Genomic DNA, 25,263 nt, shown 5'->3' with positions numbered 1-25,263 from the left:
GGGTCTTGTAATTGTTCTGTTCCATACTGACCTTTAAAGGGTGCTTCTGCTTTTGGGAGTTCCCCGTCATCTTCGCTGGATGCCGATTGTGGCACGGAGCCCCTCAAACCCCCGTGTGTGACTTCTGGTCCGCTTACTTCCGCTGCTAGTGCTTTGGCACACTGTTTTCGGGGTTTTGCGAGTCACGCTTCTGTGCTTCAAGCCACAGCATCTCGAAAGCCAGGCAATCACGGCCAATTAGGACAGGAACAGGAAGGGCCTTGATCACTTCCACTTCCACATCGAAAGTGCTTTTAGTGTTGGTGAGTTTCACCATGGAGGTAGGATATTCTGAATATCTCCATGGACACACACACACAATTGGTACTCAATCTTCCTGGGTCAGGGAAGAGGCCTGCACCACCGCCTCTTGGACCAGGTTTCGAGCACTTCCGGAATCGCGCTGGGCTTTGATGTCACACTGATTCACAGTTACAGGGCATGGGGGCCTGGGGCTGCCGCTTTCCCCCAGGATGGGGTCAAAGTGAGTGTGTGTGCTCTGCGGTGGGCATGGGCACATCTGATTTCCAGCACTGCCAGGAGATATGTCCCACCTCCCCACAACGGTAGCACTGTCGAGACTCAAGGCCCAGGGCCCCTTGTTGCTGTACCGGTGTTCTCAATCTTGTTGGTCCTGCCGTGGGGGGAACCGGTCTGTCAGAGGACTACTCAGGCGAGGCACTCGGGGCCGAGGAGTCACGGATGCTTCGGACCCCTTTCGGGATAGTTTTAACATGTCTGAGGCGGCTTGGAACTGCTCAACAGCTTCGATTAGCTCTATGGCCATCGTCACTTTCTGTTGGCTGATTATTTTTTTGGGCCTCATAGGGAAGGGCTCGTAAATAACGGACTAGAGTCTCTATTATTTCTGCAGGACTTCTCTTGTCCGTTTCTAGCCCTTTTCTCATTATTCTGATGAGTTCATGCATCTGTGAGCGGGGCGTGGTCTAATTTTCAAATGACCAATTATGAAAACACTGGGCCATGCAAAATTTTGTAAGCCCATGTCGGCTCAGGATCTCCGCCTTTAACTGATCATAGTCCTGTGCTATGTCAGTCTCTAAATCCTGATATGCTTTGAGTGCTTCACCTGAGAGAAACGGCGCGAAGAGTCCAACCCACTGGGCTTTCGGCCATTCTTCTTGTGTTGCTGTTGCTTCAAAGGCATGACGGTATGCGTCCACGTCATCGGTCACCCCCATTTTGGGGATGAAGTCGCTGGCCTTGGCTTTAGTTCTTGTCAAAAAGAGCAGCTCCTCCTCTTTGAGTTGGTTTGCCTTTATCTGCTGGAGTAGGGCCACGTTGGTTTCCTGTTGGGCCTTCTGGGTCTCCAACAGCACCTGCACCGGTTATCCGAGCTTCACATAGATCAACCACAAAACCAGATAGAGCAATTGCTCTATCTAGAGCGGTTGATCTATGTGAAGCTCGGATAACCGCTGGATTAGGTTATCAGGGTCATCAGTTTTAACCATCCGCCTCTACGTCCCGGTGCCCACATTCTCCACCATATGTGACGTCATGAGAGGCGCACCAGGACAGGAGGAGTCTACCAATGTTGAAAGTTAAACAAAATCAATGTTTATTCTCAAATGGGCAGATGGCTTAAAACCCCCCACAAAAGTTCATCACAGGGCGTCAATTCAGGCTGGCAAAAAACGTTTCCAAAAGGTAGTCTTTGTAACCTAAAAAGACACAACTTTTCTCCATGTTTGGTGGGTTTCAGTATTTAAGTTCTTCCAGTCCTTCTCCGCCACCACCAGTCTTCCTCTGCTCCTTTGTTCTCTCCCCCTTCCAATCAGCCAGGCCTGCTTTAATCAAGGGGCCTAAGTGACCACACCTGTTGGGGTTGTGAGGCATCCTGGGAGATGTAGTGTCCAGATGGGCGGCCATTTTGGTGCAAGTCACTGGCTTCTGAAAAGGAATGTAGCGTCCCCCCACTACACGTCCCCTCGCGATGCCACACTATGTAGTAGTGCATACAATTTTGTGCCTCTAGACCTCCTTTGGATTTGCTTTCCTGAAGAGTGAATAGACTAATCTTTGCTTTTTTTTTATTCCAGTAGAATTTTGTAATGGCTGGGTCCAGCAACTGGAACCAGTTCGACATAGGTTTAAATGGAATCATTGAGAAGAAATAATTTATTTTGGGTAAAACTTTCATTGTTATGGTGGCTATTTGTCCTATTAGAGAAATAGGAAGATTATTCCAGCGCTCCAGGGCACTGCAAATGCTATCCAGAAGTGGAGTGAAGTTTAAATGAATTAAATCAGTTAATTTAGGTGAAATTTTTATGCCCATGTATTTTAAATTACCTATGGGAAAAGAGTAGGGTGGGTCCTGGTTTGCAGGGTTCCATGAATTTTCAGTAATAGGTAGTAGTGTTGATTTTGTCCATTTAATAGAATAATCTGATAAATGTGAGAATTTAGTTATTAAGTTAAATACGTCCCCTAACGAGATAGCAGGTTCTTCTAAATAAAGTAAAATATCATCGGCATATAAATTGATTTTGTGTTCTGTTGCCCCAGAGTGAGTTCCTTGTATCCTTCTATCCTGGCGTATAGCTAATGCAAGTGGCTCAATAAATATAGCAAATAATAAAGGAGACAATGGGCATCCCTGTCTTGTGCCTCTTTGTAGAGTAAAACTCTGAGATGTAATCCCATTAGTAGTAACTGTAGCTTCAGGAGAGTCATATAATACTGAAACCCTGTGAATAAATGACTCCCCAAAGCCAAATTTATTTAGAACAGCAAAGAGGAAGGACCAGTTAACTTTGTCGAAGGCTTTTTCTGCATTTAACAATATAATAACTGCATTTTTATCATGCCGCTGTGACATGCTAATAAGGTTAAAGAGCCTCCTGTTTGATCGCTTTGGATAATTGTCGAGATGACTGTTTCTATTCTCGATGCGAAGGCCTTAGCGATAATTTTAATGTCAATGTTAATTGAACCTTTTATAATGGTTGGTGGCATAGTAGGTAGATTCCTATGGAAATCAGACCACATGTCTTTAGTCTTAGCAACATTAAGTTGTAAGCCTGACTCCTTACACCATTTGATAAAATGATTTAAAAAAGGACCTTGGCCCCTCTCTTGATTCTGTAGAACAGTGGTTTTCAACCGCGGTCCTCAAGTACCCCTATCCAGCCTGTTTTCCATGTCTTTCACAGCCATCACAGGTGTTTCAAATAATCAGCTTATCAGCAAGCTCTATATGATGCCTGATAACGATCCTCAGCGGTGTTGTCTGAGGGAGACATGGAAAGCTGGTTGGATAGGGGTACTTGAGGACCGGGGTTGGGAACCAGTGCTGTAGAAGACTGAGAATGATTGAATCATCAGCATACCCTATGATAGATGATGACTCAAATGAACTACGACAGCAATTAGTATATAGTATAAATAACAAAGGTGACAAGACACGTCCTTGGGGTGATCCTGTTGAGCATTCTGTAACCTTAGACAGGGTGCCATTTACACAAACTTTTTGTGGCCTCCTAGTCAGCCACTCAACCAACCAAACTATGGTGCTGTCATCTATACCAGGTAGTTCACAGAGCCTGCTAGTAAGAATATAGGGTTGCATATAATAAAATGCTGATGAGCATGAGTGGATCAATTTCACTCTGTGGCATAGCGAGGAAGCTTATCTTTACAATTTTTTCCAGCCCTTTCATAGCTAATGAAGTAAGCGTCACCGGGCGATAGTCATTTAGTTCTATAGGTGATGGAACCTTAGCAACAGGAACAATAATATTTTCCTTCCAAGCTTTAAGAACATACATCTGAGATAAAGAAAATCTATAGATAAGAGAAAATGTCACTTAAGAACAGGCCACAGTTACTGAGCATACAACCACAGATACCATCAAGCCCAGAACTTTTCCTCGCGTCTGTCTCTTCTAAAATTCTACAGACCTCCATTTCATCAACCTGAATGTTACTACCATATGCAACCACCCTAAATTTGGATAAATTGTCAGAAAAATAATTGTTATCAATACCTCCAAATACAATTTATTTAATTATTTAGCTTAGTCTTAGTCAATATCAAGTTTGTCAGGATGGAACACCTTTTTTACATTTGTATCTTGGATACCAACCATGGACTTAAAATGATACGTGATGCAAAGAGCCATTTTCAGCAGTAAAAAGTTGGTATTTTGTCCAGAATGAATTTGATTACTTCATTATTTTTCTTGTACAATTAATAACTTTAAAAACAAAATTTTCCACTTGCTGACGACTGAAGATGACATCACCTGTGTTGAGGAAGTAGGTAACGAACAAACATGGCTCACCTGTTTTCTGGCCTTTGTCAGCAAACTGAGCCGTTGATTGGTGGTTACCCACTTCCTCAGCAATTAACACACTGATTAAAAAAAAGACCGTTTTTTTTTTTAAGACAGCAAGAGTTAAAATAACCGAGTATAAAAAATGGGGGGCATCAGGGAAAAGAGTCTGCAAATGCTGCATTAATTTAAGAATAGTGGATGTAGCCTCTGCTATTTTGACTTCAAGATGAATGTATACTAATGTCACACATAATTGAGCGATTTCACTTTGCAGATAGAATGGACGCAGAGCAATGGATACAAGTTCAATATCAGGTGTACAGATTGACTCTCTAACTAATATAGTCCTACACCAATGTTGATTAACATCCTGGTCGAGACGGATAGTCCTGGCTGAGCTCCTGCGTTTTCAACCAGGATTCAGTTAGAGCGATCACACAGGCATTTCTATATTCACGTGTAGGGATATGAGTTGATACGATTTTCCGATTCCGATTCCATTTTCGATTCTGCTTAATGATTCGATTCTTTATCGATTTTCTTATTGATTCTTTTTGGGAAAAAGGAGAATAAACAGATAGATTAGCATCCACTTTTTATGTCTTAATTGTATCTGTAAACAAGAGACATGTTTAAAAATAACATGACCTTACAAACCCAACAGTGAAGTTTTAAAGAGGTTTAAGAGTATATTGGAGGACTCCTCAAAGGGGTGCCATGGGGTCCCCAGCAAAAAAAAGAAAGAAAAAGGATTTGAAAATAAACATAACTACAATTTAACAAAAAAATCATCTTCTGTAGAAGTTTACAAAATACAACCTAGATTATTTTTTGACAATAATGTCCACACATTTCAACACTCATGAACTGAGCACTCAAAAACTTCTCCTTGCCTCGGTCAAAGCAGACGCAGCCAGTAAACTGGAGCGTGTCTTCCGTGAGCTGCCTATGAGCTGAGTCAGAATGTGTGGAAGTAGCGAGTGTTGCTTTTAAGTCAGGGTTCGTTCTGTACGTCTTTGCACGTTTTGCAACCTTGAATGAACCCTAATGAAAAAACACTCGCAACCCAGCACCGTTTAGTGGGATTCGGGCTTTAACATTATCAGTTATTAACGGCAGGTTCTAATGCCAAAGACAAACGAGCGCTAATATAGTTACTACCTTGGAGTGTTGATAGGAGAGGATGCTTGCATTGCCGGCGCTGCTGCTGGGTTGCGCCCACCAGAGTGCTCACAAACACGACAGTCATCGCATGCTGTGTAATGGTAGTATTTCCTCCCTTAAACAAAATATCCAATTTGCAAATACTAAACGTTGCTCTGTTGTTAGCTTTTCTTGTAAAATGTCACCAAGCTTTCGAGCGTAGTGCCATGTTTGTTGCTCGACACGCTTGTAAATGTCACATGCGTGGTGACGTCATCGTCCCGCGCGGAACCAATAAGGGAATCGTTAGTAAAAACGGCAAACGATGCCAAGGAATTGAAACACTGGGAGCCGGTTCTCAACAAGAACCATTTTTCAATTCCCACCCCTATTCACGTGTATATTTCACGTTAGCCTACAACTCGTCAATTTTACTTCTCAGTGAAGGAAGCGGCAGGTGCCGCAGCCCCAGCTTGCGTAGCCTCTGTCACACTTCCAACCCCACTTCCTCACTTGTCCCGCCGACTGCTGATGTCTGTCGCCGGGTCCGAGTCGTCGTACACATCCTTTCCTTTCCCGACCACACTTTGCTGTCATCGCTGCCAGCACTTTCCGGTGGGCAGTGCTGCTCCTGCAGAATTCAGGCGGAATGCCGTCGGGTATTGATAAAATCCCGGTGGTTAATTTGCCACAGTGTACGAGGAAGTCACGGCTATACTTGAGCCTTCCGTGTTGTTTACCCGCTCCGTAGTGTGAAATATTTGCTTGAAAGTTAAAAACTGTTCCAAAAACGACACTGTACATAAACAAAACATTCCACAAATCCATTATGACTCAAAATAGTTAAAAGGAAAAATGAAGACGACAAAAACACCATTAATATGACGGTCTAAGACAACATAAAAATAAAATCTCGCAAACCCAGCTCACTGCTGCCCGTCAGGTTCAGCGCCGGAAACTGTTCTCCGATGACATTCAAAGATTTAAGTTGCCACCACATATAGGAGACCCAATAGAAAAATCTTACAAAATAATAAAACATTGTAGAAGGTTGGAACCATCAGCCATGCACTATATTATCAACTATATCCACAAGAGTCTGTTTCTGGCATGTGCTGAAAATGACTGGGATAAACAAGAAAAGTACAGCACACTAATAACACGCTAATAACAGTCACAGGTTCTCTTTCAGATATCTATGTAAGTCCCAAAGCCTTTTACCGTGTTCTGGTTTTCAATGAAAAGCACATTCATGTATCTAAAAACTATTTCTTTTTGTGCAAATCTCAGACAGCATTGGACATCAGACAGTCTGTATTTGGAGGAAAAAACATCCATGTTGCGACAGCTCATGAAGACCTGGCCTATTCCTCCTATGTTCACCAGTACAGTTCTGGGAAATTCGATAATGCTCTGTGAGTACACTGAATTTGAATTAAAAAAAAAATGCCTGTGAATTTTGTTGGACGTAATAGCAATTATATATAAAGGCTCGAAATAAGTTGGTTGCATGCAGTTTGCATGTCAAAATTTTTAATTTGCTCCTCATTAATAAACATTGACTCACAAAACTGTGACTCCAGATAAAAATAACTGCGGTGACAATCAAGTGCGGGCTCTTTGAAGTGAATGACGAGAATGCGTTCATTATTGTTTCCTGTGCAACTGACAGACAACAGTATTTTTGACTGAGGTGAAGCTAGCCGCCTCTTCTTTTTACAGAGTCAAGCCAGCCGCTCCTCATATCAAGCTCGCCCTTTCTCTTCGCCCTTTTCTTGGATTTACGGTAGTATGCGCGAAGGGACGCTGGCGCAGAGAACGACATCTGGTTTTCAAAATGTGTCATAGTGTCATGGCAGCTCGATGACACACCTCTTATTGTTTGGTTTGAGCTCTCCACTTATTTTTTGTCATCCTGTAGATATGAGCATTTATGCTCAATAGCTTCCAGGTCATGTCACCTATTGACCCCAAATCAGTGCTGCCTCATAGTGGTATGTCGGCGAGATGACACACACCTCTTATTTTTTTATTTTAGCTCTCCACTCGAGGGCGATAATCATCGTCATCGATATTATTGTCAACTTGGCTTTCACAATGTCCAGCTTAACATTATCGAGTTTTAATACTGTCTCTAAATGGGGAAAAACGGCTCAATTGATTGGCTGAAAAGTAGGAGGAAGTGATGAAAGTTCTCATTTGGCGAATCAGCATGCATGGACGGAAGAGGAGGAAGTGATACGTCTTCATTCTGCGGGCAGGATTTAGTCACGTGAGGAAGATGGGAGAAGTGTTTACAAATGACAACATGGAATCGCAGTCTTGTTTTAGTGACTAATAAACTTAGCATGACTTAAGTCCACTTCCCTAGCCTGGAAATTATTTTGGGTTGACAATACCAAAATAACAACGTGTGCCGGAAAACGCTCGCCGTGAAAAGCACTTCTGTTCCAACATGGACCATATGGAGGATTACGTGACTTTGGGACTCCACAAGTACGACTACCGCTAAAGAAAAGATAAGTAAAGCAGCCAAACACAATCAGAAAACCCTCACTGCATTGAGCTAACACACTGTAATTGACAAAGCAAGTAAACATTGGCGATGCCTCACAAACGCCGCCGTTAATCAAGCGGGTAAAAGTTGACCGGATGTTCCAATCCATATTGGTTTAATATTCAGTTTTTACACGCTTGTACTCTACATCGTAGCTACATTTTTGACTATATCACGTGTATTATGTGCAGGACAACTTCTGAAATTGCCTGTCAAAAGATCGCGGCTGCATTTGTTGTCATTACAATATATGCAGGATGCTGACTCTTTCTTACAGTTATATTCATTCCATCACCGTCAAATCAACATATTAAAAAAATATATATATGGTCCCCCCATTCTGACTGATGTAGTAAACAGCTTTTGTCATTCTTTTTTCTCTAGTATTTGGCAGTGGTGCACCAGTACATTGTGCAGATTAAAATGTGATGATGTAAATGGGTAAATGTGAGGCAAAGCGCTTTGGGCACAATATGGTTTAATTAAAAGCGCTATATAAAAAGTAGTCGGATTTACCGTTTACAAGATCTGTTATTATGGTATAATAAAAGACATTTAATTGTAAAAACAAACAAAAAAAACAAACAATAAAAACACCCCATATAGCCTGGAAATAATAATAAAGCTTTAATTGTTAAATTTTGTTGTAAAATGTTTTGCAGAAGACCCACCCAGCATTTTTCGGTCTAAAAGACGTCTAATAGACGTCTTTTTTTTATTTTTTATGAGCTCAGTATTGTTCATTCGGTAATGTCATCATCATTGCTCTTTTTTTTATTTATTATTATTATTTTGTATGTGGGTGAGTATGTGTATGTGTGTGCGTGCGTGCGTGCGTGCGAGTGTGTGCGTATTCGTAAGTTCACCAAAAACCTATTTAAAAAATCCCATACCGTTCACCTAAACCGAACACCGTCGTCAGGAGACCCGAGGAAGGACCAAAGAAAAGAAAGGAAAGTGAAATCCAGCACCGACCAGACACCACCCACCGGGCCACCAACCAGAGTTCTTCACCAACCCCAGAAACATCTAAATTCCAACAAATCAGGGAGACCTCAAGAGACCAAAGGAGAGACTGAGGAAAGGAAGGAAGGACAGACGAAGCAGAGTGAGATCCACAGACACCAGCCTCCACCGATTCAATCACCTGAGGAAGAAGCAGATTGTGTCTGAGTTTCGGTAGATGCTGGTGTGGTGGATCTGGCATGCATGAAAATCTCCACCAAAGAGGGGAGCCGTCGATCCCTGCCAGGACAGAGCAAGTGCAACATCTCAGGGCCCCCCAGGACGCGGCAGCGCCAAAGGACGACCCCCGGGCCCCGCCAGGGCCACCGGCCGGAGACCAAACCCAGAAGCAGGAGCGCCCCCCACCCCAACACGGCCCACGGCCCAAACCCAACGCAGCAGGACGGGCACTGCAGGCCCGCCAGGCACCCCACCGGTCCACAGCCCCCAGCCCCCCCCCCCCGCCCCCCATCCACCCCCGCCAGCCGCCCCCAGTACCCCGCCACCCCCACCACCACCCCTCCCCCCGACAAAGCACCCCCGGCCCCCGGAGCGCCGAGACCCGGGCCACGGATGGAACTGCCGGCCCAGGGGAGGGGAAGGAAGGCAAACAGGGGAGGGGGAAGGGAGGGGGAAGGGAGGGAGGAAGGAGACGACAAGAAGGGCAAGGGGCCGGATCGGCGCGGCCCCGGACACCAGGGAGAGCTCCGCAACACAGCACCCCCCAAGAGACCCAGGGAACGGCCAAGAATGCAGCCGCCACCCAGCAGCCAACAGAGGAGCAGACCCGCCCACGCCCAGCCAGGGGGGGGACAGCACCTATAGAATTAACCCACTGGCATGCAGTGAATCCGAATATTAACCCTTAGTGCCCGTTGGAGGTGAATCTGCTCGATCCTGTTGGCAGCAGCTGGGTTCCTGACTATGAAAACACAACCATTAGTTACAAATTGCCAAATACAGAAACATCGATGTAAGTTATTGCGTTGCGGTGGCTCACGCTAACAGGCAGAATTAAGTAACCAGATTTAGGTTAAAATATTCTATATACGTAGACCATGTTTCTATAAATTTTGATATTTGGTTTTTATTTGAGGCAGATATTTGTTCCATTAAAATGTGTTTTATGAGGAAGTTAGACCATTGGTCGATATTCAGAGTTTGTTTATTTTTCCAGTTAACAAGAATTGTTTTTTTTGCGATAGTAAGGGCTACACAAGTGTAGATTGAAATTGTTTATGTGGAAAGTCAGTTGTTGTTAAGTCACCTAGCAAACACAAGTTTGGAGAGAACGGTATCCTACAGTCCAAGATAGCGGAAAGTTTTTCTAAGACTTTAGTCCAAAAATACATAACCGGAGTACATAACCATAAAGCATGAAAATAAGTGTCTGTAGTGTTTTGTAAACACTGGAGACAAATGTCGGAGTCTGAGAGTCCCATTTTCTTCATCATATATTGAGTAATGTATGTTCTATGAATAATTTTATATTGGATAAGTTGTGTGTTTTGTCATTTTAAAAACGTTTTGACAAACTTGAATCCAAAAGTCAGATTCCGGAGCTATAGACAAGTCTGTTTCCCATTTAGAGATGGGTAAAGACGTTTTATCAGTATATAAAAGTACCTTATATATTTTTGAGAGTTTTTGTTGTTGTCGGAGAAAGCTTGGTAATATCTTCAGCTAAAACAGGCGGTTGGAGCGTACCCCGAAGTGTTGGAATTTGTTTCTTTATCATACTTTTAACTTGCAGATAATGTAAAAAAAAATCATTTTTTTATTTTGTATTTTTGGAGCAAGGATATATATGATATAAACATATTATCTGAGAAGAGATGGTGGAGATGTGTAATTCCTTTCTGCTCCCACACACCTAAATAAAACGATTGGTTGTTAAGTTGAAAGTAGGGGTTATGCCATAGGGGAGAAAGCCCACAGGGCTCCACTTGGGCTTTTGTAATTTCTAGTGCCTTCCACCAGGCAGTCAGGGTGTCGGAAATCATTGGGTTTTTAAAATAATTATGTCGCTTAATCGATGTTGTAATAAAGAGTAAATCTAGAAGTCTGAGGTTATTACAATCCTTCTGTTCTAGTTCCAGCCAACAGTTAGTATCTCTGTTGGGTTGTGCCCATAAAATGATATATTGTAGCTGGTTAGCTATATAGTAGTGCATCAAATTTGGTGCCTCTAGACCTCCTTTGGATTTATTTTTCTGAAGAGTAGATAGACTAATCTTTGCTTTTTTTTTTATTCCAGTAACATTTTATAACGGCTGAGAGGAACCAGTTAGCCGTAGGTTTAAATGGAATCATTGAGAAAAAAATAGTTTATTTTGGGTAAAACTTTCATTTTAATAGTGGCTATTCGTCCTATGAGAGAAATAGGAAGATTATTCCAGCGCTCCAAGTCACTATAAATGCTATCCAGAAGTGGAGTAAAGTTTAAATGAATTAAATCAGTTAATTTAGGTGGGATTTTTATGCCTAAGTATTTTAAATTACTTATAGGAAATGAGTAGTGTGGGTCCTGGCTTGCAGGGTTCCATGAATTTTCTGTAATAGGTAGAAGTGTTGATTTTGTCCACTTAATAGAATAATCTGATAACTGTGATAATTTAGTTATTAAGTTAAATATTTCCCCTAATTATTCCAGCGCTCCAAGTCACTATAAATGCTATCCAGAAGTGGAGTAAAGTTTAAATGAATTAAATCAGTTAATTTAGGTGGGATTTTTATGCCTAAGTATTTTAAATTACTTATAGGAAATGAGTAGTGTGGGTCCTGGCTTGCAGGGTTCCATGAATTTTCTGTAATAGGTAGAAGTGTTGATTTTGTCCACTTAATAGAATAATCTGATAACTGTGATAATTTAGTTATTAAGTTAAATATTTCCCCTAACGAAATAGCAGGCTTTTCTAAATAAAGTAAAATATCATGTGAATTCCTTGAATCCTTCTTTCCTGGCGTATAGCTAATGCAAGCGGCTCACTAAATATTGCAAATAATAAAGGGGACAGTGGGCATCCCTGTCTTGTGCCTCTCTGTAGAGTAAAACTCTGAGATATAATCCCATTAGTAGTTACTGTAGCTTTAGGAGAATCATATAATACTGACACCCAGTGAATAAATGACTTCCCAAAGCCAAATTTATTTAAAACAGCAAAGAGGAAGGACCAGTTAACTTTGTCGAAAGCTTTTTCTGCATCCAATGACATAATAACTGCCTTTTTATCATGCTGCTGTGACATGCTAATAAGGTTAAAGAGCCTCCTAATATTATTAGTAGAGTGACGCTCTTTAATAAAGGCTGTTTGGTCGCTATGAATGATTGTCGGGATTACTGTTTCTAATCTAGATGTAAAAGCCTTAGTGATAATTTTAATATCAGTGTTAATTAGTGAAATCGGACGGTAACTTGATGGAAGGGTGGGGTCTTTTTCTGGCTTTAATAAAAGTTTAATTGCTGCTTTATTCATGTGTGGGCGTATTTGACCATTAGTTTTAATTTATGTTACTACTCTTAAGAATAGTGGAGCAAGCATTAACCAGAACTGCTTAAAAAATATAGCCGGATAACCATCCGGGCCAGGTGCTTTGCCATTTGGCATACTATCTAGAGCGCTGTACAACTCGTTTATAGTAAGTGGCGCATCTAACATATCTTTATATTCAGTAGTTAACTGAGGTATATTTAAGATACTGAGGAATGCCTCAATATGCTCTGGGTTAGGCTTGTTAGTTTCTGAGTATAGGTTGTGATAATTGTTATAAAAAAAATTATTAATTTCTTCTGGTGATTGTGTACATTCACCAGTTGTCCCTTTAATAGCCGTTATAAGCGATTTTTCCCGATTGCGTTAAAGTTGGTTTGCAAGAAATTTACCTGATTTGTTATTATATTCAAAGTTGTTGTATCTCAATTGTTGTATTATAAACTCTGTTTTTTTTAGTTAGCATATCGTCTAACTGTATTTTTGTATTTTGTAAGTCAGTCCATATTTGGTTATTTGGGTTTATTGCGTACTCATCCGTCAGTTGTTTAATTTTATCTTCCAAGTCTTTTTCTAATTTTTGATCCTGTTTCTTTTTATAAGATGAATATGATATAATTTTACCACTAATTACTGCTTTCCCAGCTTCCCAGAGAAGAGATGGAGATAGGTTTGGAGAGTCATTTATTTCCAAAAAGTCTGCCCACTCTTTTCTTATAATTTTGTCAAATTCTGCGTCGTTTAGCAGTGAGATGTTAAAAAGCCATGTCGGTGGTGGTTTAAAGGTATAATCAACTTGTAGGGAAAGGGAGACTGGTGTATGGTCGCTAATAATAATAGGATGTATTTTTGTAACAGTTTTATCAGCAATAGCGTTATTTGTAAGAAAAAAATCAATTCTTGAAAAAGACCGGTGCACAGCGGAAAATAAGGTAAATTCCTTCTTATTTGGGTTTTTAAGTCTCCAGCTGTCAACGAGGCCAAAATCATCCATATATTCCCCTATTACTTTAGTAGATTGTAATCGTCTAATAGACGTCTAATAAACGTCTAAATAGTGTTTAGATGTCTAGGCTAAAAACGGTCTACAAATGGTCTAAAAATTAAAGTTTTTTAGACATCTACGTCTAGACCCATCGTCTATTCTTAGACGTTTTAATAACCGCTAATAGACGCCTATTTATAGAGGTCTAAAGTTAGACGTTTTCTAGATTTTTATTTTTATACCAATTGCATACACCTCGTCTAATCTTAGACGTTTAAATCTATTTATAGATGTTTGATAAACGTTCACTTTAATACCAAATTTAAACTCCATGTCTGTTAAACATATTCACAACAAACGAATATTAAAGGAAACTAAAGTTGTCAAAATTGAATGTTAAATCAGGTTGTCTACAAACCCAAATCCCCAAAATTTGGGACACTATACAAATTGAAAAACTGAATGCAATTATGTGGAAGTGCCAAATTTCAATATTTTGTTCAGAATAGAAAATAGATGACAGGTCAAAAGTTTAAACTGAGAAAATGTGTAATTTTAAGGGGGAAATATCTTGATTGTAAATTTCATGGTGCCAACAAATCTAAAAAAAGTTGGGACAGGTTAGCAATAAGAGGCTGGAAAAGTCAATTGCACTTGCAAAAACAGCTGGAAGACCAGTTAGCACTAATGAGGTCCATTGGCAACTTGAGTATAAAAAGAGCTTCTCGGAGTGGCAGTGTCTCTCAGAAGCGAAGATGGGGAGAGAATGACCAATTCCTCCAATGTTGCACAGAAAGATAGTGGAGAAATATCAGAAAGGTGTTTACCAGCGAAAAATTGCAAAAAGTTTGAAGTAATCATCATCTACAGTGCATAACATCGTCCAAAGATTCTGAGAATCTGGAACAATCTCTATGTGTAAGGGTCAAGGCCAAAAAATCTTACTGGATGCCCATGATCATTGGGCCCTTAAACGGCACTGCACTGCAAACAGGAATGCTTACTGTAAGGGAAATCACAGAAAGGGCTCATCAGTACTTCCAGAAAACATTGTGGGTGAACACAATCCACCGTGCCAGTCGCCGTTGCCAGATGAAACACTACAGTACAAAGAAGAAGCCATTTCTAAAGCAGACTAAGAAGCGCAGGTGTTTCTCTGGGTTTTTTTTTTTTTTAATGGAGTGTGGCAAAGTGGGAAACCTGTTTTGTGGTCAGACGAATCATGATTCGAAGTTCTTTGTGGAAAACTGGGGCGCTATATTATAATGACTAAAAAGGACAAGGACAACCCAAGTTGTTATCAGCACTCTTATATGTTTATAACCCTGCATCTGTGATCGTATAGGGTTGCATGAGTGTGTGTGGCATGGTCAGCTTCCACATCTGGAAAGGCATCGTCAATGCAGACAGGTACATTCAGATTCGAGAACAACATATGCTCCCATCCAGGCATCATCACTTTCAGAGAAGATCTTGCATTTCTCAACACGATAATGCCAGACCACATGCAGCACCAATTGCAACATCATGGCTGCGTAGGAAAAGGATTCGGGTATTGAAATGGCCAGCCTGCAGTCCACTTATTTCACTTATAGAGCACATTTGGCGCATCATAAAGGAGGAGGTGCAACAAAGAAAGTTAGAGAGACGCCTGTTAGACAAGAATGGGACAGCATTCCTATTTCTAAACTTGAGGAACTTGTCTCCTCGATCCCCAGACGTTTGCAGACTGTTGTAAGAAGAAGAGGGGATGCCTCACAGTGGTGAAAATGGCCTTGTCCCAACTTTTTTTTTAGATTTGTTGACACCATGGAATTTAAAATCAACATAGTTTTCCCCCAAATTATATTTTTTCTCAGTTTAAACTTTTGACCTGTTACCTATGTTATATTCAGAATAAAATATTAAAATTTGGCACTTCCACATAATTGCATTCAATTTGTATTCACAATTTGTGTAGTGTCCCAACTTTCTTGGAATTGGGTTTGTACTTTATACAATGACGAGATAATTCTTAAATTACTACTTTTATATGCTTTAGTCATAATTAGTATCACCCCACTCTCATCTTCAGAGGGAATCCCCTGTATTTATTTTCTATAACAATCTCTCATCTGAAGTTAACGGAAAAAATCTTGTTTCTGAAGATAGAATTTCTCTGAGATTGAAAGCTCTGTTCATTTCCATTTCCTTCAAGAACACCATGCTGTCTGCATCTGATTTCCTTATTTATCCGCTTTAATTTTGCTGCATACTGTTGTATTTTATGCATTCGTAGTACCCTGTACCACATTGTCAGTATATGTTTTGATATGGGATCTAGATATACTTTACTCTCATCAAAAGCCTGCCTGTCTCCCACCATGTGCTGAATGGGTCTGTCAAGTGTCCTAGTTTCCATTTCTTTCCACCTACCACAATTTGGATTACACCAGTTGTATATACAATCCTGCACACTGTTATTGGCCCCTCATTTTTTGCATGAGCTCGACAATATCTTCAGAAATCAATGGAAATTTACTAATTTTATATCATCAGGACCTTTTAGTTGGATGCCCAAAGTAATTCTACAAAATAAATTGTTTTTCAATTTACATAAAGTAATTCCAAAGAAAAAATAGTAAACAGAGCATGTGCAGCAATAATGGCACCCCTTTGATATTTGGTTGCACACCTTTTGGCAGGGATGACAGCTTACAAACGTTTCTTGTAGTCATTTCTAAGCTTCTTGCACTTTTGGGCTAGTATTTCCCCGCATTCTTCCTTTGCAAATTGTTCAAGCTCTTGAATGTTTACAGGTTTCTTTTCCTAATGGCACATTTCAGCTCATATCAAAGATTTTCAATTGGATTAAGATCAGGGGTCATTGCTGGCCATTTCAAAACAGTATTTTTTGCTTCTTAACCATTCCTGTATGCTTTTGGATGTGTGTCTGTCTTGCTGGAAGACCCATGACCTTCAACACAAACCAAGTTGTCTAACACTTAGTAGGACATGTCCCCCATAGAATGTCTTGATAGTTCTCTGGTTTCATGATTCGTGTGATACGTTTAAAGCCTCCAGTACCAGATGCAGCAGGGCAGCCCCATAGGATTCGGAAAATCTCTACTTTTGGTTAATCTGTCCACAGAACAGTTTCCCAAAATAATTGTGGTTTGTCCATGAAGCCCTGTTTTTGGTTCAGTGTGTGGCGCATGGTGCTTCTTGAAACCATGTTCCCAAATTGTTCCAGGTTGGCTTTCAGGTCTTTGCATGTTTAACGTGGTGTTTTTTCCACCATTCGCACCAACCGTCGAAGACTTCTGTCATCAATTGCTCTCTTCCCCCCACGTTCATGGAGGTTCTTGATAGTTCCATGCTCGTCAAACTTCTTAATAACATTACACACTGCTGAAACAGGGCTACCAAAATCTTTGGATATGGCTCTATACCCTTTGGAGGTCTTGTGTTTGTGAATAATTGCACTTCTGATTTCCTCAGACAGCTCCTTTGTTTTCATGATTTTGACAAAAGAAAAGGGATAACAGGTGGCTTTTAAAAACATCTAGGTCATCATGCATTGGTTAATTCATGTCAATTGGGCACAGACAATTTAGAACAGGGAATTTTCATTTGTGATTTACCAAAGGTGTCACAATGTGTTTCCATACTGATTTACAGGAAAGGGTGCCAATACCAGTGACAGAGCACATTTTAAGATTTCTATTTTTTCCGCCCATTGTTTATTGTTTTAAATTGTTTTTTAATCATTTGGTCTTTAGGATAAAACACAAGTTTGTTGTAAAAAATAAAAGGGTTTACTTGATTATTTTATTTATGAAGATATTCCACATTATGTACTTTACCTTCATGAGTGCCAATAATGGTGAGCAGGACTGTATATTTGATTTGTGCTGCATAATAGTAATGTTTAAGGCTTGGCAAAGCCAACCCTCCTTTATCTTTGGGTAATTGAAGCCTATTGAATTTAACCCTACGCCTTTTATCTTCCCAGATAAACCTATATATTGCCCTGTCCCATGATGTAAAATGGGTTGGGGTGACCTCCACTGGTAGGGCTTGGAACAGGTACAAAAAACGCGGAAGAATGTTCATTTTTACTATTTCAATCCTGGAGCTGAAATCCAAAGGGAGTGTCGTCCACCTTTGTATAGCTTTCTGCACAGTCCTGTACCACTGCATAATTTTTTGCATTTATGTTTTGAAAATCTTTCGTTATCTCCACTCCCAAATATTTAATGGATTTCATTCCCCAATTAAATTTAAAAGTTTGTTAAATTTTTTGTGTGGGGATAAAATTTGGGTTTTCGAAATATTAATTGTGTATCCAGACAGATATTCAAATGTTCCCATTAGCTTCATTAGTTTAGTTAGAGATTGATTTGGAAAACTATCACATCTTCAGAAAAAATACAAATTTTATGCTCCACCCATCTATCGTCTCCTAATATATCCTGATTCTGTCGCACTGCTTGAGCCAATAGCCCGATGAATAGAGCGAAAAGTGCCGGTGATAAGCAACATCCCTGCCTGGTGGATCTATGTAAAAAAAAAAAAATCTGACAAGAGTTCCATTTATTTTCAATCTATCTGTGGGTTGAGTGTATAGACTTTTCACGATTCCTATAGCTTCGGTGTTTAAAACCATTCTCTCCAGGACCAAAAATAAGTACTTCCAATTTACCAAATCAAATGCCTTTTTGGCATCCATGATTAACAAAACTGTACTTTCCTTCTCTTTGGGCTCTTTCCGTAATATGAAGAGTCCTTCTTATTGTGTGTCTGTCGCCCTTGTATGAACCCTGTTTGGTCCTCATAAATTAATTCAGACAGGAATGAGTTAATCCTTTTTTGATATGATTGACGTATATATTTTATAGTCTATGTTCAATACTGAGATAGGACGATAATTTGCACAACATTCTTTGTTTTTACCTGGTTTCGGAATGAGTGTAATTATCGCCTCCGACCAGGAGCTTAGAATTTTACCATTCTTCAGCGTCTAGTTCAAGGTACTGTGGAGTATTGGCATCAACTTATTCTTAAACACTTTGTACCACACTGCCGAAAACCCCGTCACTTCCTGCTGCCTTGCCATTTTGGTTTGTTTTTGTTTTATTGAACATATAAACATAAAATAACATTAAAAAAACATTACAAGTATAAAAAAGAAATTGAAATAAAAAGAAAAAAACAAGAATAAGAAGAAAGAAGAGAGTTTATATGTTCAAAAGGGGTAGGAAGGGGAAAAAAAGTATCTAGTCCTACCCCTTATTCATTCTATATTAATACAATAATAAGGTTAATGTATTTCAACAAGAGAAAATGTATAAAAAAAATTATGGCTTTTGATATTTTCTCTTCAGTACTAGTTTGTGTTAACATCTTATTTTGATTACATCCTATTGACGGAAGATCTAACTCCTGTAAAAACCTCATCTCTTCCGAACTTGCTGATGTGGGGTGTGCATATAACTGTGTAGACGTCTTAAAATATTTTCTCAATTTTTTCAGGTTGATTAATTATTTCACATGTAGAAGGATCTTTAATTGCATGTATTGCGTTCTCTGAAATCCGTTTTCTTATCTTTCTTCCTAGCAATTTTGTAGATTTTGATCCCACCTCATAGTATTTCTGTTTAAAATATAACTTCGAGGTTCGTTAGCTTGTCCTGCATCCCCCGGGTCCGGGCCAGTAACTTTTCCATGGTGGCGTTAGCCTCCGCGTTGCTGTCTTCGAGCTCAGCTATGCGGGTTTGAGCCTCGGCCAGAGCCCCGTGCTCACTCATCGTCATGTCGTTATCTTTGAATCTTTGTTCCATGTCCATTCGCAGTGAGGTTATTTCTTGTTTCAGCTCGCACTTAAACGTAGTCATGTCGCCACGAAGTCGATGGAGGTAGTCAGGCCAGCTAGCCCTTGCACCATTGCCTCTGGGAAGCGGCCCTCCCCCGCGTCACTCATGTCTTCTTCAAGTTCACTTTCGCTGTGTTCCGCCACCTTCACGCCTTTCTTTCGGCTTTTACGCGCCCCAGCTTTATTCATTGCAGATTTGATGTTGTTTTCAGTACGAGTTTTGTCATTTAATTCAAATTTTATATTGCTGATTTGGAGATCTGTGCGCTTCCCGCAATCTTCCCAAAAGTCATTTATTGTGCCATTTAAAAAATAAATAAAAAATTCCAATGTGGCAGTACACCAAAGTGGCCCGGGCTGCGAGGGCCCTTTGTAGTTGTTCGCAGCTCTAGTGTTTATTATTATTACCATACCTGACCTATTTTGTTGAAAACAAAAAAAATACTTACCGTGTTTTCAAACTACAAAAAAGAGCAATTAGATATATGAATTTATCAAATTATACCGAACTGTCCCCCAATGTTCCAAGTTTGTGTTAGAGCAGAGGTGGGCATCGAGGGCCGGAGTCCTGCAGGTTTTGCATGCTGCCCTTTTCCAACACAGCTGATATATGATCAGCTCATCAGCAAGCTCTGCATAAGTCTGATAATGATCCTGTTGATTGGAATCAGCTTGTATTGGAAGTGAGAAACCTCCAAAACCTGCACGACTCCGGCCCTCGAGGACCGAGATTGCCCACCTCTGTGTTAGAGGAACTGTGGCTCTGTGGTGCCTAATCACACACATATTTTCTGATCCTGTTCTAAACTATACGGTTTCTAGGATGAAGTGTATAAGTCTATAAACCAAGTTACAATACCAAGGGATTTAACGGTGGCTGTACTTGGTACTATTCCATCAGTGGTGCAGGGATGGGCTGCAACATATCTTTTAAATATTATTTTTTACGGCAGCTCTGACATGGTTCACAATTTCTTGGTTACAAACAGAACCGTCCATTCATCCATCTTCTACCACTTATCCGAGGTCAGGTCGTGGGGGCAGCAGCTTTAGGAGGTCGCCCAGACGTCCCTCTCCCCAGCCACTTAATCCAGCTCCACCGACGTGATCCCAAGGCATTCTCAGGCCAGTCGAGAGACATAATCTCTCCAGCGTGTCCTAGGTTGTCCCCGGGGCCTCCCGCCGGTAGGACATGCCTGGAACAACTCTCCAAGGAGGCGTCCAGGAGGCATCCGAACCAGATGCCCGAGCCACCTCAGCTGGCTCCTCTTATTGCGGAGGAGCAGCGGCTCGACTCTGAGTCCCTCCCGGATGACCGTGCTTCTCAACCTATCTCTAAGGGAGAGCCCGTAGATCGACTGGTAAATCGAGAGCTTTGCCTTTAGGCTCTGCTCTTTCTTTACCACAATGGACCAATACAGAGTCAGCATCACTGCAGACGGTGCACTGATCCGCCTATCTCCCGCGCACACAACCGCTCCAGTGAGAGTTGGCGATCACCAACAGCAACACATTATCTGCAAAAAGCAGAGATGCAATGCTGAGACCACCAAACCGGACCCCTTCAACGCCTCGGCTGCGTCTAGAAATTCTGTCCATAAAAGTTATGAACAGAATCTGCGACAAAAAGCAGTCCAACCCTCACTGGATACGAATCTGACTTTCTGCTGGCAATGCAGACCAAACTCTGACACCGGTCGTACAGGAACCTAATAGCCCGTATCGGGGGCTCGGTATCCCAGACGAGAAGTTCTGCCAGAGGTGAGCGTTGAAACTCTTTTTGACAGGGGATTCCGCCAGACATTCCCAGCAAACCCTCACAATACGTTTGGGTATGCCAGGTCTGACCGGCATCATCCCCCACTATCGAAGCCAACACACCACCAGGTGGTGATCAGTTGACAGCTCCGCCCCTCTCTTCACCCGAGTGTCCAAAACATGCGGCCGCAAATCCGATGACACGACTACGAAGTCGACCAAACAAACACAACCGACCTCTAATTTTTGGATCCAAAAATTTAGACAACTCTATCAGATGGAAAGCTAACTTATTAAGCTAACTTATTAAGAATCCAACTGTACACTTTTAGAACGCGATGGTGCCATATGGATGATTTAATATCGAGGTCCAATTAAGTAATATGTATGTAGAGCTGTCAAAATGTTACACATTGTCCATATTTTGTAATGGAAATCACTGAACGCTAACTCATTACTGCCATAACACTGATTGCTTACTGACGCTTCAGACGCTGGGCAGTACAAATTTCATAAATTAATTTGATAGATAAGCGGTTGAGAAAATGGATGAAAGGAATTAATCAATATTGTTTACAGTTTGTAAATGTATCTACTTTTAAAACGCATGTTACCTTTATATAGCTATAATTGCTATGGACCGAAATTTGACATTCTGTAAAGTATTTCTCTTAAATAGAGAAATATTTGCTGGCTATAAGACTTGAATGCATTTTCTACCTGTCTGCGTTAATTTACTGAAATAAATGGTCAAGTTGTCTGTGTGTTTTCAAGATTCCATGCAGAACGTGCCATAGACATCATTACTCATATTCTGCCCGAGGATCATCTGCTCCTAGCATCCTCTAAGAGAGTCAAAGGTAAGGCAAGGCAATATTTACTCACTACTAGGCATACTCACTACTAGGCAATTCAGTGGCTTACAAAAGTAAGCCATTCAGTGGCTTACAAAAGTATTCGTACCCCTTGATTTTTCTGTATTTGTCTTATTCACTTCGATTGCAAGTTAGCACATGACTCTATCCCTTCACTTCACGGCTCTCTTCTTCGGCTGTCTATGAAGTACGTCATTATGCAGGTGCGATCCAGTGTGCCACCAAGTGTTCAGACGGATACACTATAGTTTGTGTGGAGAACGGTTAAATGGGAGCTACTCTGGCACACCGTTATATTGAATTTTATTATTTGCACTTGCCTTGAAAAAAACTTGTACAACCACATATTTTGAATGTGACTTGTATGGCCACTAGATATTTTACGTTTATTTTATTTACGTATTTATTTTTAAAAATTCATTTTATCGTGTATTGTACAGGGTGTCTGGACACCGGTAAAAATACAAATGGCCATAGAAATTTGATCAATAAATGTGATCAAATCATCACTTTAATATATAATATACAATGTTATGTTTTACTAATTGTGAATTACTTCATCTTATTTTTATAGCTATCTTTTTTTTACAGCTATCTTTTGCTATCTTTTTAGGGTAGCTGCGAGGTCCCCATTGTTTTTCGTTCGTATTATTATTATCATTAGCGCCTTAGCAGCTACCGCTGCGAGGTTCCTATTGTTTTTCGTTCGAATTATTAGGGCCCGAGCAGCTACGGCTGCGAGGTCCCCATTGTTTTGTTGTTGTTGTTGTTCTCCTCCTCCTCCTCCTTCTTTTTCTTCTTCTCCTTCTTCTTCTTCTCCTTCTTCTTCCTCTCCTTCTTCTTCTTCTCCTTCTTTTTAAACTATCTCATTTTTGGGGACCTAAACATTTACGAAAACTCACCAAACTTTGCACACTCCTCGGGCTCTGCGCAAAATTTGATATTATATAGTTGCCATAGCAACATAAAAACATATAGCGCCCCCTAACGGAAAAATATGCAGGGCTAAAAAAAATTGGCAGGCACGTGAAGCGCCCCGAGACACACAAAAAAGTCAGTGGAAGCCATATCCTAAAATGTACAGGAAGTGAGCTATGAATTTTTGAATGTCCAATTTTGGCCCATTTTTGCACATTTACTGGGGTCATTCTTTTTGCCCATTTGCCAACAGTTTTCATTCGATTTACTTCTAACTTGGCATGTAACATCTCAAGACCTGGGACAACAACTGGGGAAAAAATCTTGACTTTTTGAAATACTATATGACGGGGACGGGGCCTCAAATTTTGCCTTTAATATTTCCTTCTTCAAAAATGAGGAAATACTTAATAAGTACAAGCTCCCAAAAATTCCCAAACTTCTCATGCATCTTAATAGCCACTGCCTGAAAACATCTATATGATGATATTCGATTATACATGTAGCGCCACCTAGTGGTGACAATAAATTTTAGCCTTTACATTTTTATCTATTGTGCCGAGTCCGTTTGAAGGATCCAGTTAAAAATTTGTCAGAAAAGCTTTAAGATGTTGATTATGCCCAACACCGAATATTGCAACTTTTCGCCAAAGGGTATGGCCATTACAAACTTATATTTATTCGTACTGATAGTGCCACCTCCTGGCAAAATTTTGTTTTTTTTGTTTTTTTCTTCTACTTTTTTCTTCAACCACGTTAACTGGATCTACCTCATATTTGCTCAGAAAAGTGTTTAGGCCTTTATGATGTCATAACACAAAGTTTGTGAGTTTTCGCGAATTGCTGTGGACGTGGCAAGGTACTGTTCGCCAAGAAAACAACGCTTATGCTTAAATGAACAGGAAGTGAGCTACAAATTTTTTAATGTACGATTTTTGCCAATTTTTTTAACATTTACAGGGGGCATACTCATGCTCATTTCTCCTACACGTTTGACCAATGTCACCAATTGACTTCAATCTTGGCCTGGACCATGTCAAGACCTGGGCCATCAACAGGGGGTGGGGGGGATCTTGAGTTTTCTAAATACTGTATGTATCATATTTTGTGCTTCATATTTCCTGCGCTATGAAAGACAAAATACGTAATAACTCCCCGGTGCATGCTCCAAAAAATCCCAAACTTCACTTGTATGTTTATAGTCACGACCTGAAGGTATCTCTATGACAATAGTCAGTTATAAATATAGTGCCACCTAGCCCTTGGGTCGACAAAAATAATAATAATTACAACACCTAAGGTATTTTGTCCCAAATTTGGATACTCATTAATTCATCAATTGTAGTAGTTACAAAGCACTTACTATTCATTAATTAAGTGTTCTTTGTGAGCTCATGTAGAGTGAGCACTATCTATGCCTTGTAAAACATTTATAAATGAGTTTTAAAAGCTAACAATGCCTAAATACCGACTAAAAAATCTGTTAGAAGACAAAGGAAAGTCACAACACAGGGGGATACAGAACATATTGCTTTAATCTTTATTTTATTCATATTAACGTTCACAAAGGGAAAATTGGCTGAATAAAAACACCAACAGTAAGTGTAAGAGTAAGATTGTTACAAATAAAATTATTTAATAAAAAAAAAACGTTCAATATAAAAAATTGAAAATATTTCAGTCATAATTTAACGTAAATAAAACTCTAAATTATTTGCAGCAGATACAATAAATGTCATTGGTTTGCATGCATGGTTGCATGTAGAGTGCAACAATATATCGACAACTAATCAATTATCAAATTAAACAACAATTGTTTTTAATAATTGATGAATCATTTAGAAATATTTTTTTTAATTAAAAAATTGTCCAAATAATCAGAATTTCGGCTCTACAAGGAGTAAATATTTTTCAGTTTCTGTAGTGGTCCATGAAAGCGGACTGATTATCTTTGTTTTGAACCACAATAAAACAATAGCTGTGTTGATGGACATTTTTTATTATTATCCTCACATTAGACTAAATCAGTAACTGAATATTGTTATGTTATGTTTATGCACTGTCGATATAAAAAAAAAGGATGGAAATATAAACCATCTATTAATCGAAAGAATAAAACAGATTAATAGATTACTGAAATAATCTGCTGTGACAATAATGACTGCTACCTCTGAATGGACCCTTCGTTAGTTCACGCTAAGAAAATCACCCACACATTGTACCAGCCAGGACAGGAACAATTGTACAGCAGAGCTAAGCAGTTAGCAATTACTTATTTTCCATTTTCAATTTGCTTTGACTTCTTAGACATTTTGTCTTTTCCCTTCTTCCTCC

At 40.1% G+C, this 25,263-nt stretch overlaps 1 protein-coding gene across 1 annotated transcript in view; it reads left to right on the top strand.

The window, feature by feature from the left end:
- The window catches only part of appbp2 (amyloid beta precursor protein (cytoplasmic tail) binding protein 2), a 105,555-nt gene that overhangs the window by 47,020 nt on the left and 33,272 nt on the right, over positions 1-25,263 (top strand). Inside the window, 2 exon segments of the mRNA XM_086079889.1 lie at positions 6,777-6,901; positions 21,911-21,996. Coding sequence (XP_085936015.1) covers positions 6,777-6,901; positions 21,911-21,996 — 211 coding nt within the window.

The sequence above is a fragment of the Leptonotus elevatus genome, chromosome 7 (genome assembly GCF_054856555.1).
Source record: "Leptonotus elevatus isolate MCC_2025b chromosome 7, RoL_Lele_1.0, whole genome shotgun sequence".
Taxonomy (NCBI): Eukaryota; Metazoa; Chordata; class Actinopteri; order Syngnathiformes; family Syngnathidae; genus Leptonotus; species Leptonotus elevatus.
The sequence above is the reverse complement of the archived record's forward strand: the minus strand, read 5'-3'. Positions and strand labels throughout refer to the sequence as shown.